Below are 13,370 nucleotides of genomic sequence, written 5' to 3' on the forward strand. Positions count from 1 at the left end.
ACTTGAAAGGCAGAGTGATATATATATATATATATAGAGAGAGAGATTTTCTATCTCCTAGTTCACTTTACAAATGCTGGGCTAGGCCAAGGCCAGGAGTCCAGAACCCTATCCAGGTCTCCCAAGTAGGTGGTAGGGGCCAAAGCACTTGAACCATCACCCGTTGCCTCCAGAGATGCATTAGCAGGAGACTGGTTGAAGTCCAGTAGCCTGAACTTGAACCTGCACTCTGATATGCATCCCAGGTGGCAGCTTAACCCATTGTGCCACAATGCCTGCTCCAAGAGGAGTATTTTATTCATTGGAATTCAGGCAAGAGACAGGACAAGGCCATCTCACTAGGTTTGGAATACACCAAGCCAATCACTGCCCGGAGCCCTCCCTTCACAGTCTGTCTTCCTACATACTTGCCAGCAGCCAGCACACCTGTTGCCCCTGACTCGGACGTCCACTACACATGCACACACACAACACACACGCACACAGAACAGTCTCCCACACACATCTTTGAGTCCTGTGAGTCCTTTGAGTCCATCAGGTCTTTCCTGTGAGTGGACTTCAAGTGTAAAAATTGGGTGAATAGTGGGATATGTGCCTGTGTAAGATGTACACCTGTTGGCTCTTCGTACAGGCTGCTGTCTAGGATTCCTGCCCCACCCTCTGCTATGCCCGAGGGGGTTGCCCAAAGCTGACTGCTCGCAGACAAAGCACTCTTGTACCTGGGGGGCCCCGTGTGGAGGCTGTTTCCGAAGTTTCATGCCCTTGTCAAGTGGGTTTGATTACATCACCACACCTGACATCGATCTGAGAAGAAACTTTCTTTGCTTCTAAAAATGCTTTCATCACTCATTCGTTTTTCTTCCCAAAAAGTATTGTTGAGTGCTTATTCTGCATAGGTGTTCTTTTTCGTAAAAGTATTTATTTATTTATTTATTTATTTATTTGAAGGGCAGTTTTACAGAGGGAGAGAGAGGAAGGGAGGGAGGGAGGGAGAGAGAGAGAGAGAAAGAGAGAGAGAAAGTCTTCCATCCATTTGTTCACTCCCCATGTAGCTGCAATGACCAAGGCTGAGCCAGGCCAAGGCCAGGAGGTTCATCTAGGTCTCCCACATGGGTACAGGGGATCAAGCACTTGGGCCTTCCCAGGTGCATTAACAGGGAACTGGATCAGAAGTGGTCCAGCAGAGCTGGAATTGGCACCCCATATGGGATGCTGGCATCGCAGACAGTGGCTTTACCCATTATGCCACAACACTGGTCCCACAGGTGCTCTTCTAAGCTCCATGGGTTTCTAGTTATCTAAAGTCATGGTGTGGGGCAGGTGTTGCGGTGCAGCAAGTTAAGCCACTGCTTGGGACACCAGCCTCCCAAAGCAGAGTGCCAGTTTAAGTCCCAGCTACTCTGCTTCTGATGCAGTTTCCTGCTAATGCATCCTGGGAGGCAGCAAGTAATTGCTAAAGTCTTTGGGCCCCTGCCACCCCAATAGGAGACACTGATGGAGTTCTGGGCTCCTGGCTTCAGCGTGGCCCTACCCTTGCTGTTGGGGGCATTTGGAGAGTGAACCAGTGGGTAAAATCAATCTCTCTCTCTCTCTCTCTCTCTCTCTCTCTATCTCTATCTCTCTGTTGCTCTGCCTTTCAAGTAGATGAAAATAAAACAAGCATTATAAAAACTAGGATCAGGGTGGTGGCATCACTAGAAAGAACTGGGCTTTGGTAGTCCTGCAGCTGGCAGGGCCCAAGAAGGACAGAGAAGAGGTCCCAGCTGCTACTCTTCTCACTAGCAACTCAGCTGGACATGATTTCCCCACCTGGAAATTAAAGGCAATGAGTTTGTTAAGGATCCTAAAGACCCATCCAGTACATTCATCTATGTAATTCTTTGTTATATAATTTTAGTGCAAGCCTCTACTCTTTTGTGTCTTAGTTTCCCCACTCATAATACAAGGAGAATGGCAGTACCTCGTCCCAGGACCATGGAGGGTGGCAGAACTTCTGTGTGTAAAGCAACTGGGACAGTGCCGAGCACATCCCCGCAGTCATCAGCTTCATCGCCATCATTATTCACGTTAAAATCATTCTGTCCTTTGATATACACTGACTGTGAGTAGTGCCAACAGTCTTCCAGGAGCTAAAGATATTACAGTAAAGAAACCCCACCTCTGTCTTTGTAGAGTTTCAACTCTAGGAGAGATGACAGGCAAGTGCTTATATAGCACGGGGGACAGTAGTGAGTACTGCAGGTGCTGCAGGGACAGGGAAATGGGATCAGTGAGACAGAGACTGTTGAGGTGGCAGGCAGAGAATCTCACTTTGGACAGAGGCCTTACGAGCCCCTGCCTCTGATATCTGATGGAAGAGTGTTCTGGGAAGAAGTGCAGAGTTGCAGGGGTGAGAGTATAGTTTGCAAGTCCACAGAAGAGTGAAGAGGCCACCGTGGCTGCAGCAGGGTAGTGAGCCATAGCGGCCAAGGTTGAGGTCTGATATACTGGGGAGGAGTGGGAGAGAGAGCTGCAGATCTCCCAGCACCTTGTGTTAAGAACTCGACTTTCACTCTGAGTAAAACAGGAAATTCTGTGGAGGGTTTTTGAAGAGACAAAAGACATGATAGAACTTTTGTTTGTTTGTTTGTTTGTTTTAAACTCACTTTAGCTTCCATGTTGAGTTTGAATTATAAAGGAGAAAAGGTCAAAGCAAGGCACCCAGGTGAGAGATGGTGATGATGCCTTTGACTAGGGTGGTGGCACTGGATTCATCCTAAAGTTATTTTATTCTATACGCTTTAATGCTTTTAAAAAATATTTGCTTTTAGAAACCTACAAACATTCGCATCGCATCTCTCTAGGAGCCTTAATAGCAATTAACTTGATAAAACCCCAGGCACACAGTTTGTTAGGTGGCAGCATTCTAGCGACGGAATGGAACTGGATGCCCCCAAACCTTGGCTGCCGCAAGAAACTCAGCCCGCCCTGAGCTGCTGTTTCCTGGCTGAGTGATTCAAGTCTCCAGGGTTATCAGCCCAGTGAATTTCATAAGCCTTTCATCCACTTAAAAAATTAAATTAAAAAACAAGGTTATGCAAATGAAAGGCTCCAGCTGTCGAAATTTCCAGATGGGCCGTTGTTTTCATGGATTCTGTTGAAATCCCAGTTCTTTCCCCTCGTGGCCCTTAGTTTCTATCTTAAAAGACTTGGAAACATTAATCTTGTTTAAGAAATATTTAAGTTACCTAATGAGTTTTTTTTAGGAAAGGTATTTTCCTAAGATACATTTTAAATGTTTTAAAGTCTTCTGGTAAAGTTTTTACTCTATGCTTGGTAAAATTTGAGGGCTGAAGGGGATTTCTATAGGTAAATCTGGCCTTTCTGCCATTCTCTTTAAGAGAACTTTCAAATGCCAAGATAGAAGAATGCATGAATTGAAATCATATACTTTTCCTAATTACCAGTAGGATTTATTTCATTTTATCGGACTATTAAGCCTCTTTAACACTTGCTAATAGGTTTATTTTTCGTTGTGAGGATTAAAGGGAAAAGTGCAGAGACTTTAGCAGGGGATAAGCTCTTGACTCAGAGTCTAACCTAAGCCCTTGTGCTGCGATGTGACTCTTGCTCTGGGCAGTGCTAACTCCTTTCCACCTGCCCCCTTCCTGCCTGTGTTTCTCCTTTCCCACGTGTCTTCTCTGTACTGTTTATCTAATGTTAGCCATTGTGTTTTGTCTCTACACATGCATTTTAAGTTGCTAATTCCATTTTCCTAGGCTTAGTCACACTGACAGAAATTAAAATGGTTATTCTCCTTGTATAATAGTACCTGGCACTGAAGGAGTCAGCTTTTTTTTTTTTTTAAGATTTATTTATGTATTTGAAAAGTAGACTTACAGAGAGAGGGAGAGGCAGAGAGAGGTCTTACATTCACTGGCTCACTCCCCAAATGGCCACAATGGCCAGAGCTGGGCTGATCCAAAGCCAGGAGCCAGGAGCTTCTTCTGTGTCTCCCACATGGGTGCAGGGGCCTAAGCCCTTGGGCCATCTTCTGCTGCTTTCCCAGGCCATTAGCAGAGAGCTGGATGGGAAGAGGAACAGCCAGGACACAAACCGGCACCCATATGGTATGCCAGTGTCACAGGCAGAAGCTTAACCTACTGCACCATAGCGCCGCCCCAGGAGCCAGCATTTGCAAATAGCATCTAGAACTTGCTGTTATCTAATGGGTTCATTTCCACTTGGTATGAAGTCAAGATTTCCACTAAATAGTGATTGCTATTGCAATATAAAAGGGAGAAGGTATTATATATCTGTGTATTTTTCAAATCTATAGACTCCAGACCAAAGTACAGTTGACAAGTGTCCACCCTGAAGTGGAGGCTGCTACTCCCATAGCCCTGTGCCCGAGGATAAGTTTTCTAAGTCAGCTTAAAGTCATCTATGTCTTGAGTTGATAATTGCTGGGACTAGGTGAAGGCTTCGTGGAAATTCTTTCTTCTTTGTGTATGACTGAAATTTCCAATAATAAAACGTCAAGGGAGCATATACCTTACAGCCACATTGTACCCTTCCCTGTACGCTCCTGAAAGGCCCTGGCTGTGGGGTCAGCCTGATCTACCTTCCAAGCCTGTTTCTTCCACATCAGGCTGTATAACCATGGAAGCCTTCTGTGTCCTCATAGCTAAAGTGGGGATAATCATGGATATGATAAAAATTAAAGGAGGTGACGCCTGTCCAGCACCACATGATACAGCAAGTACTCAAAGTTAGCTGTAGCTTCAGGATTTAGGTTCTATTAAAGCTTACTGTCCTACGTAGTTATTCTTTGCATAGCTGATATAGATCTGAAAGTTGAACATGCAGGAATTTATTTTAATGTCTCAGGAGAGGCAGTGTGTGAAGTGAAAGAGCAGTAGTCTAGAAGTTGGTCCCACAGGTATATTCTTGCTTCGTTTCTGTTCAAGTCACGTTACCTCTGGGTTGAGCCTTCTAGAAGATGGGATTAGGTTTCTGATTTAATATTTGTTATTTATCACACAAAATGAGAAAAATATTTAGTTTGAAAATCAGTTAAGTAGAATTATTAGAAAGAAATTGTAAGACGGCACCTAAAACTATGAGTTTTAGTGGTCATAGATACTGGGTTCAGATTCTGACTTTATCATGTATTAGCAACATGACAAAGCTAATTGAGCAGGTTAATTAATGTTGCTTGCTTTGTGTTTTTTTTTTTTTTTGTCTATAAAAAGAATGTTTTCAAAGATCAAAATAGATGATAAAGTGCTCAGAATACTTTCCAGCACATAAAAAGCCCTCAATACATGTTATGTCAAAAAATTTATTTCTGGGGCCGGCGCTATGGGGCAGCAGGTTAACACCCTGGCCTGAAGCGCCGGCATCCCATATGGGTGCTGGTTCAAGTCCCGGCTGCTCCACTTCTGATCCAGCTCTCTGCTATGGCCTGGGAAAGCAGTGGAACATGGTCCAAATCCTTGGGCCCCTGCACCTATGTGGGAGACCCGGAAGAAGCTCCTGGCTCCTGGCTTTGGATCGGCGCAGTTCTGGCCATTGCAGCCAATTGGGGAGTGAACCATTGGATGGAAGACCTCTCTCTCTCTCTCCCTCCCTCCCTCCCTCCCTACCTGCGTCTCTTCTCTCTGCGTAACTCTGACTTTGAAGTAAAATTTATAAATCTTTAAAAAAATTCATTTCTACCATTAATACTAATGAAATAACAACTGTATTCATTCTTTTGTATATCAGTAATTGTTGAATGTCTACTTTGTGCCAGGCATGATTCTAGCATCAGCAATGAATAGCCCACTTAACATCCCTTCAGACATAACAGGTACCAGGTGGGAAAGGTGATGTGGAGGTCAGGGGTGGAAAGTGACTGGGATATATGTGATAGAGGGTGGAGGCCGTGTCACATGGGCTGCTCTGTGAAGCCACTGTGATAAAATGAAATCTGAGCAAAAGTACCAGGAAAGCTGTGTTGACTCTCTGCCCGGAGGGCTTTCCAGGCAGAGGCAATGGAGCGCAGATGTTAGGGCCTAGAGGAGGGGATGTGTGCATTCAACTGGAGGCAGGAACAGAGTGAGTGAGGGTGACTGTGGTGAAAGGCCAGATCCTGAGGGTCTGATAGGTCACCATGGGAAATTTTGGATTTTGTTGTCGACAGGGAAGAAGCCATAGGCTCGTTTTAAGCAAGGCGTGACATGATCCTATGTGGGTTTTAAAGGATTTCATCTGGTGGCTGTATCAGTAAGAGGTTACAGGGGACCAGGATGAGAGAGGAAGCCTGTGCTTCCTTGTTCCTGGTGGAACAAGGTGGGGAATATGGATAATGAGAAATGGAGAGATTCTCGATTTATGTTAAGGAAAGAGTAGAGATGACGATGCCTTGGAAGTGGCATTGAGGGTTGCTGTTAGTAACAACGCCTTTGTATGAATTAGAACAAGAGTTGGGTAATTGTTTTCCAGCCAGATACCTGAGAATGAATGACCCCTCTTTGTGAGTTAGCAGTGGTGTCCATTCCTCTGATTGGACACAGCCCTGTACCAGGAGATGCCAGGGTGTGCTGACCTACCCTGTTGTCCCAGAGTCCTTGTTCAGGGCTACAACACAGGGTTAAGAAGAGGGAAGACAAAGATGACTCCAAAGTCTGGGGCCTGAACAGCTAGAAGAAGAAAGTTGCCATTTACTGAGATGGGGAAGTTACAGATGGAGCGTATTTGGCAGGGGGGTTAAGAATTGGAGATAGCAATAGACAGTTCTATATAAAGTCTAGAATTAAAGGGAAAAGTTAGGACTGGAATGTAAATTTGGGATTCTTCACCATATGAATTATTAGACTACTTGTTATATGCAATCGTATATCACTAACCAGAGGGGATACATGCTGAGAACATACTACTAGGTCCGTCCTTCCTTCCTTCCTTCCTTCCTTCCTTCCTTCCTTCCTCCCTTCGTTCTTTTTAAGATTTATTTATAGGCCGGCGCCGCGTCTCACTAGGCTAATCCTCCGCCTAGCGACACCGGCACATCGGGTTCTAGTCCCGGTCGGGGTGCCGGATTCTGTCCCGGTTGCCCCTCTTCCAGGCCAGCTCTCTGCTGTGGCCAGGGAGTGCAGTGGAGGATGGCCCAAGTGCTTGGGCCCTGCACCCCATGGGAGACCAGGAAAAAACACCTGGCTCCTGGCTCCTGCCATCGGATCAGCGCCGGCCGCGGCGGCCATTGGAGAGTGAACCAACGGCAAAGGAAGACCTTTCTCTCTGTCTCTCTCTCTCACTGTCCACTCTGCCTGTCAAAAAAAAAAAAAAAAAAAAAAAGATAAAAAAGGTCTTCCTTTGCCGTTGATTCACCCTCCAATGGACGCCGCGGCTGGCGTACTGCGCTGATCCGATGGCAGGAGCCAGGTGCTTCTCCTGGTCTCCCATGGGGTGCAGGGCCCAAGCACTTGGGCCATCCTCCACTGCACTCCCTGGCCACAGCAGAGAGCTGGCCTGGAAGAGGGGCAACCGGGACAGAATCCGGCACCCCGACCGGGACTAGAACCCGGTGTGCTGGCGCCACAAGGTGGAGGATTAGCCTAGTGAGCCGTGGCGCCGGCCTAAGATTGATTTATTTATTTGAAAGGCAGAGTTACAGAGAGGCAGAGAGAGAGAGGTCTTCCATCCACTGGTTCATTCCACAAATGGCCGCAACAGCCGGAGCAGTGCCTATCTGAAGCCAGGAGCTTCTTCCAAGTCTGCCTTGTGGGTGCAGGGGCCCAAGGACTTGGGCCATGTTCCACTGCTTTACCAGGCCATAGCAGAGAGCTGGATCAGAAGTGGAGCAGCCAGGACTTGAACCCACACCCATATGGGATGCTGGCACTGCAGGTGGCGGCTTTACCTGCTAAGCTACAGCGCCGGCACCTATGTGGTTTCATCATTGTGCAGACATCATAGAGCATATATACACATACGTAGATTGTGTAGTCTGCCACACATCTAGTCTATTCCACCCAACATGCTGTCCATTGTTGACCAAATGTTATATAGAGTGTAACCGTGTAATTGATGTGCTAAATGTGTAGCATCACAACCATACTCATAAACAAAAATAACATAATGGAAATTTAAAAAACATTTATCATGACTCTTAATTTCTGTGGATTCTTCAAATGTAGTTTTTGTTATTGTTAACATCTATTCAAAAGAAAGCATTCAAACCTTTTTTTAAAAGAGGTGAAATAAGTCCATGTTATTATCCACCCTCTAGTTCCAGAGATAACCACCATTAAAGGTTTCTTTGTAGCCTTCTAAATATGTTCTATGTCTACAGAAGTATGTATAGGCATAAATGTGCATGCATGGATGTGTTTGCTTTTTAAATAAACGAGGTCATGTTGTATGTACTACCTGAAACTTCAGTTTCTTTTTTTATAAATTTTGGTAGATTTTGTTAAATCACCTTCTACAAATGTCACACCAAATCTAAAATCACTTTTTTCACAGTCTTCACTAATACTGGACATGATAAGCTTTTTAATCATTGCCAATCTGGTAGTTGAAAAAAAGCACTTTAAAAATGTACACGTTTTATACTTCTATTTCTGTGAGTTTTCTTTTCATGCACTTTACTATTTTAAAAATTGTTTCCAAGAACTCCTTGTATAAGAAGGGAATTGGTCCTTTTTCTGTGCTAAGCTTTTTTTTCCCTAATAAATTATGCTTGGTTTAAGAGCTGCTGTGGAAAAATAAAAAGCCCAGGTGGCACAGGAGGAAACTGACATCCTGCAGACACTGGGGACGGGCCGTTTCTCTCCTTTTCTCTCCTTACCTTCCTGCCGCACTGATCCTCCCTCCCCACCAAATAACCGTACTCTCTTCGGTTTTGTGTCCTTTACCTTTGCCTTTTTGTGTGTGTGGATACTTTTTTTTTTTTTTTTGACCTTTTGGACTAAATAAAAATGTTCGGGTTTTTAATTTTGTTGTCTAAAGGTATGAAGCCTGTTCATCTTGACATAGTAGTAGACCTCATGATAGGTCTGAACTTGGTGCTAGTGGTAGGGTATTCCCATAATTGAGTCTATGTTTTTACTATAATCAGTGGAGGAAATAAAGGAGAGAAGCATCAACTACATACAGATATTATGCAAAGTCTATTCCGTTTAATCTCTTTGTCCTTACAGCAACTTGAGGAGACGGCATCTATTGCTCTCATGTGACAGATGAGGAAACAAGCTCTAACTGAAATTAAGGAACTGGCCTAAGGTCACATGGAAGGGAATTAGTAAAGTGTTAGACTCTAAATGGATCTATGTGCCTCTGTTAAATCCCAAAGTCCACAATGTTTTTATAGCTTATTTTCCCAGGGTTGCTAACAGAAAGGACTCCTGAAAAAAATTTATGATTAAGTTAGTATGTTTAGGGCTGAAGTGACAGATATAGTCATTCAGCTACTATTGTATATTAGATTTCCAGGTCAATAGGTATAATAAGCATGTGTTAATGCACTTAGTGCTTTTGGAGCACGTTTATTGACAAGAGCAAGAGCAAGGAGGAATCAACGGGTAACTGTGAAGTCTGTGCATCACCGTCTCTCCGTCTGGCTGTCCAGTTTGCCAGTTTCAATCATTATCCCAGCTGTCTGTCTGGTGTGCCTGTGGGGGTGGCCTTGGTCTGTGACCTCAGAGGCTCAGCTCCTTGGGAGGATTGGTGTGGGCCCTGAGGTGCGGGAGCATGTGGGCCATTGGTCTCTTCTATGCAGGCGTACAACGGGCACCACCAAGCCCTGGAAGTTCTTCTGCAGTCACTGGTGGACCTGGACATCAGGGATGAGAAAGGCCGCACCGCTCTGGATCTGGCCGCCTTTAAGGGACACACAGAATGTGTGGAAGCACTTGTCAATCAGGGTGCATCCATCTTTGTGAAAGACAATGTAACCAAAAGAACCCCACTTCATGCCTCAGGTAGGTCATCTTGCCAAGAATCTGGTTACCCTAGTTTTGTGGCACACTCATAAGTTTGAATAAAAGGATGGTAGCATCTTCTTTCATTCTGATTTTTAAAATACAGGTATTTAGTTTTCCTGCATGAGATTTACCTACATGCCTCCAAGTGCTTTTCATATGCTATCCCTTTGAAGGTGATTGCTGTGGTCTCTGACCAAGCAGCCCCTGGCCCTCTTTCTTAATTCAAAAAAGCGTTCAGAACTGTTGGCCAAAGTCTACCACAAAAAGCACAAGGTGTGGCACAATTTTCAGAATAATTTACGTAGAGTCAGTTCATCAAAATCAAACAGCATTTGAAGCATAACAATTCGTATTTCAAAGCTCTTTCATATAAGGAGTCATCAGACGATACTTTTTTTTTTTTTTTAAGGTTTATTTATTTATTTATTTTTTTTTTAAACTTTTATTTAATGCATATAATTTTCCAAAGTACGACTTATGGATTACAATGGCTTCCCCCCCATACCGTCCCTCCCACCCACAACCCTCCCCTTTCCCACTCCCTCTCCCCTTCCATTCACATCATGATTCATTTTCGATTATCTTAATATACAGAAGATCAGCTTAGTATACATTAAGTATGGATTTCAACAGTTTGCTCCCACACAGAAACATAAAGTGAAAAATAATAGATGATTTTTTTAAATGATGATGAAATCAGAGCAGACCTATTGTCATGTTTAATCCCAGTGAGAGTCAAGTTGGGAATTGATAATTTCTTTTTTTTTTTTTTTTTTTTTTTTACAGAGGATCAGTTTAGTATGCATTAAGTAAGGATTTCAACAGTTTGCACCCCCATAGAAACACAAAGTGAAATATATTGTTTGAGTACTCGTTATAGCATTAAATCTCAATGTACAGCACATTAAGGATAGAGATCCTACATGAGGAGTAAGTGCACAGTGACTCCTGTTGTTGACTTTACCAATTGACACTCCTGTCTATGGCATCAGTAATCTCCCTATGCTCCAGTCATGAGTTTCCAAGGCTATGGAAGCCCTCTGAGTTCTCCGACTCTTATCTTGTTTAGACAAGGTCATAGTCAAAGTGGAGGTTCTCTCCTCCCTTCAGAGAAAGGTACCTCCTTCTTTGATGACCTGTTCTTTCCACTGAGATCTCACTCACAGAGATCTTTTGCCAGAGTGTCTTGGCTTTCCATGCCTGAAATACTCTCATGAGCTTTTCAGCCAGCTCCGAATGCCTTTAGGGCTGATTCTGAGGCCAGAGTGCTATTTAGGACATCTGCCATTCTATGAGTCTGCTGAGTATCTCACTTCCCATGTTGGATCACTCTCCCCTTTATTTATTCTATCGGTTAGCGTTAGCAGGTACTAGACTTGTCTATGTGTTCCCTTTGACTCCCAGTCCCTTCACCATGACCAACTGTGAACTGAAACTGATCACCTGGAACAGTGAGATGGCATTGGTACATGCCACCTCGATGGGATTGAATTGGAATCCCCTGGTATGCTTCCAACTCCACCACTTGGGGCAAGTCAGCCTGAGCATGTCCCAAATTATACATCTCTTCCCTCTCCCATTCCCACCACCATGTTCAACAGGGATCACATTTCAGTTAATTTTCAACACTTAAGAATAACTGTGCATCAATTACAGATCTAAACCAGTCATATTACAGCCAGACGATACTTTAATTAGTACAGCATCCTGCCAGCCTCAGTGATGCTTCTTGGCTTTTGAGCTAATTCTTGATGCATCAGAAATACACATAGAGACTTTTTTGCTTTTAAAGAAAATACATGTTTACTGCTAAAAGTAAGGAATTTCTCTTTTCTAGGGATGTTACCCAATGCATGTGAAAAACTGTGTGGAGGCACTTCTAGATAAGTGCACACATATGAGTAGGAAGGTAGTTCAGGAAATCCAGTGATACCAGCCCTTGATGAGGTGGTAGATGCCATTCCTATAAGGAAAAGTAGTTGTTACACAGTGAAATAATAGGTATATTAAAGCAAAGGAGTGAAGATTGTTTGTCAAAGACTTTATGATTCTTATTGCTTGGGGAAATTTTCTCAGCATGATGGACCTGGCAGAAATATTTCCATCTTGAATTTCCAAGCTGCTACAGAAAAACAACACAGAGATTGAAAACCCTGTATAATTACCTGGAAATTAATCATTGGGCCAGTGATGGTTGCTATGGTTACATTATAAATTCCTATTTTCCATTACTTTAGTCTTGTTCGTAGACATTCTCATAGTATTATGAAGTTCAGATTTCGTTCTCCTTTTTTATGGTAGCTGCCCGTGATTAAAACAAGGATAGTACTTTAGTTCTTGTGTAATACCTGATCATTACAAAGAGCTTGTTTCTATTGTGGAAAACCACCCTTCTAAATAGGTAATCGGTGAGGAACAGTCCTTGAGCAGTCCTTTGCCACTGTGACATAGGCGTGGTCCAATGGAGCCCCCCAGTGGTCAAGGCGACTCTCTCCATTTGGAGCTCCCCCTGCTATGGAGACTGCCTTCTGACTGTTGACAAGATGTCTGCCCTGCAGAATCTGACAGTGCAGGGAGGACCTGCTTATCCTCCCTGTTGAGTCTTTTCAACTCACTCGAGACGCCAGATCTTTCTGTTGTTGTTTCAAGTCCTCAGACTACCATGAGGAACAAGAGCTAGGACAGGTGCCAGAGGTTTTGGCGTAGATGAGTGCAGTGACAGATGTGGTCTTTGAAAAACAGCTGTCACTCACAGCCAGGGAGAGACTGAGACAAAGCTGGACCTGGCAGGGTGCAGCGAAGGAAAATAGCATCTTTTTACTAAACAACAATTGAGAAAAATGTAGTATATGGGCAGCCAATGAGAACCTGAGTTTGGCTGTGCTTTTACTGTCAGGGGAACTTAAATCTATCTGAAGACCGTTAGCTAAGAGTAGACATCTGTACCAAAGACAAGCCTAATTGCAGAAATTACTTTGCTATTCAGCATGCTTGGTGAGTGATTTGAGTTAGATGATTTTTTTCTTCTCCTTATGTTTAGTAAAAATTAAATATCCTTGGAATGATTCTGAATATTTAAAAATATCAGATTGAACGCAAAGAGGAACGGGTGAAATACACAGTTCCTCCACTTTCCAAACCCATCACCTGTAGTATTTAGCTGCCAGTCCTTTGCTCATCATTTCCTCTCAGGCATACATTCAACTCCTTGCATATTTTGCCAGTGGTAACAGATTTAGTATAATTGTACAAGCAAAAACAAAACAGCAGTATATTACCTGCACTCCAATCCCCAAAATTTCCTCCTGAGATACATAAATGTATTGGTGCAAAGAATGAGCCGAATGCACTAGTCTGCAAAATGTGGCATTTTTCTTATTGTTCATTTGAGTGATGTGGATGAATGTGAGCTAATTCTAATAT

The 13,370-nt window shown here is 43.6% G+C and overlaps 1 protein-coding gene across 10 annotated transcripts in view; it reads left to right on the plus strand.

Moving 5' to 3' along the window:
• ANKRD44 (ankyrin repeat domain 44) overlaps nucleotides 1-13,370 on the plus strand; it is a 368,927-nt gene that overhangs the window by 325,470 nt on the left and 30,087 nt on the right. For all 10 annotated transcript variants that reach the window (XM_051849303.2, XM_070070443.1, XM_051849305.2 and 7 more), the window contains exon 18: nucleotides 9,743-9,944. In XM_051849303.2, the coding sequence (XP_051705263.1) occupies nucleotides 9,743-9,944 (202 nt within the window). The remainder of the gene's footprint in view (nucleotides 1-9,742; nucleotides 9,945-13,370) is intronic.

This window comes from Oryctolagus cuniculus, chromosome 3 (assembly GCF_964237555.1).
Source record: "Oryctolagus cuniculus chromosome 3, mOryCun1.1, whole genome shotgun sequence".
Classification (NCBI taxonomy): Eukaryota; Metazoa; Chordata; class Mammalia; order Lagomorpha; family Leporidae; genus Oryctolagus; species Oryctolagus cuniculus.